This window comes from Crassostrea angulata, chromosome 6 (assembly GCF_025612915.1).
Source record: "Crassostrea angulata isolate pt1a10 chromosome 6, ASM2561291v2, whole genome shotgun sequence".
NCBI classification, from domain to species: Eukaryota; Metazoa; Mollusca; class Bivalvia; order Ostreida; family Ostreidae; genus Magallana; species Magallana angulata.
Window position 1 is genome coordinate 10,325,001 of NC_069116.1, and position 2,500 is coordinate 10,327,500.

Here is a 2,500-nt window from a genome sequence, read left to right on the forward strand (position 1 = left end):
AATTTAAAAAGAAGTCGGAGTGTCTCTTGTAGCATTATTAGTTATCTTTTACACTGAAGTCTGTAAACATAAGAGGCCTGAAAAGACATCCGCTCATCTACTTGGTCGGGGATGTCACTTTTTACAAGTGGGTGACTCGTGTTGAAAAGAGTTTTTGACAGGTCAATATCGGAATATTCTCCGACAGAGAATCTTAAGAACAAATCCCAGCTATGCTCGACATGGTCCCGCGAACGCGTTTTCCATGCAAATGAAATCAAAATAGCCGACGGCGCCTAAACATTCGAACAAAGAACCAGGGTACAGAATCGGTAGGGGTTTTATTGTGTTGCAAAGAAAATTGGCACAACTTGTAATATAACACCGTGATTTTAAAATGAACACATCTTGAAGTTTAAATTCTTCCAAAGATGAACAATAACCAGATTTTAATGTTATGAATGATGGTTTTGGAATTTGTTTTCAACAGGTAAATGAGATTAACTGATTAAAATCTGTTGAAGAGTACCTACCAAGAAGAACAAAGGGCCGATTATAGGTGCCATCAAATACGGACCTTCTGGTCTTCACAGGACCCGTGATCTAATTAATGCGCCTCAAACTTTCTGCTAGGTTTGTTTATTTACCAAGTTTAAAGAGAAGACTATTAATTATAAGGAAAAGTGCTAAAGGACCCCCTTCTTTTCAACTTCTATCTAACTTGGGGATGAATTAGTGCGTTCTAAAAGAGAAATGGTTAAAACGGTTAAAAACTGCGTCACTAACCTGTATAACTCGCATGTTAAGTCCCGTCTCTTGGGCAAGCTGCTCACGTATATGTCTGGTCGGTTTGGGAGTCGCTGCAAACGCAGCCTTTAAGGTTTCCAGTTGTTTGGCTTTGATGGTGGTTCTTGGACCTCGTCGCTTGGCTCCGGCGTTTGAACTACCATTGGTATTGTCATTCATTTCCTCTCCGGAACGGTCCCCGTCTGGGGTCAGGGTATTATTGGTCGGAATTGAATTTCCGTTTGTATCACAGCTTTGAGTACTATGATTGGAGTCCGAGGAAATCTTTAAGAGTGCCGTGTCATCTTTTAGTGGATCAGGACTCGGGGGAAGGGAATTCAAAGAGCTAGATTTGTTAAGATTGTTATTATTATTGTTATTTATATTGTTATTATTTGGAACACTAGTGAGAATGTTTTCTTTCGAGTCTATGTCCGTATTGTTGTCTCCATCAATGCTGAAGTCTTTGTCTGAGAGCGACGTCTGGTGTTCTAGCGCTACATCCAAGTCTCCCTCGTCCTCGATGTCTGAGGAACCTACAAAGACAAACATTTATCAATTTAAGAATTTTTACCCATGATAGACCTGTACGATTTTGATAAAGATAATTTGTAATTATGCAGTTTTGTGTTTAAAACATCCGGCTTTTGTTTAAACCTTATTCACATTCATTGATATTCCTTGTGAGTAGATAAAATACAAGACCCTCCTTTATTTTAAAGAATCCACTCTCCATAGCAACAGGTTATCGGTTTCACCAACTAATCATCGTGCTGATTCGGTTTTTGGGGATCCCTCTTTTCACAAACAAATTGTTTTAAGACTTTACAATCGCTTTAAGGTGGACTTTTTGGGTTTATTTACAGTTTATTTTCAACTAAGAATTCATTTCATATAAACTTTTGAAATTATTCAAAGTATTGATTAATTTTTCAACCTTTTGGTCTCATCTAATGTTCAGAATAAACTGATTGACAATTACTTGTATGTCATACACTATGATTTTTATACTTTACATCAAATAACAGATCTAGTACCAAGAAATCGATGTATAGTTTAAAAATAATGTAGTTTATTTTCATTTTCTACCATTTATTTAGATTAGAAAATATATATTTGCAAAATAATGTACAAAATCATAAAACATTGAAGAAAAAAAATCATATTTCGTAAATAAATCTTATTTTTTAGATTTGACCTGGATTTTTCAGTTTTAAATAATAAAAAAAAATTATAGGAAGAAAAATAACACACCTTTACTTTTCAATTCAATGGAAGTAGATACTATCAAAGATCGATCTAATGATAATGTAAGACAAGGTAAAGATCAATAGCAATAATGACCAAAAAAAAAAAAATTTTCATGTGTGACTTTATTACACTTATACACACCTAGACTGAAAAACAGAAATGTGAGGGTTTTTTTTAAAAAATAAATATTAAATGTAAAAAATATGAAAACTGTCACGATAACTTTTTCATTACTAACCAGATATATCGGTGAAATATTCGTTTTTTAATTATTATTTTCATTTAAACAACATAATATTTCTTATTGACCAAAATGAATCGACGCATTGTTCGGCTTCAAAACTTGTTTGTGCCGAAAGGTTACATTCGTAATGCATCGGACGTGATTGGATGGTCCTGAGGGCAAGCACTGATTCTTTTTAATATGATAGAAAATTGGTTAGATAATAAAGTGAAACAAGAAACCTGCTAAGGGACGGGAATT

General features: G+C 34.3%; 1 protein-coding gene across 1 annotated transcript in view; it reads right to left on the reverse strand.

Moving 5' to 3' along the window:
- The window catches only part of LOC128188947 (LIM/homeobox protein Lhx5-like), a 20,825-nt gene that overhangs the window by 9,090 nt on the left and 9,235 nt on the right, over window positions 1-2,500 (reverse strand). The window contains exon 3 of the mRNA XM_052860280.1: window positions 766-1,301. Coding sequence (XP_052716240.1) covers window positions 766-1,301 — 536 coding nt within the window. The remainder of the gene's footprint in view (window positions 1-765; window positions 1,302-2,500) is intronic.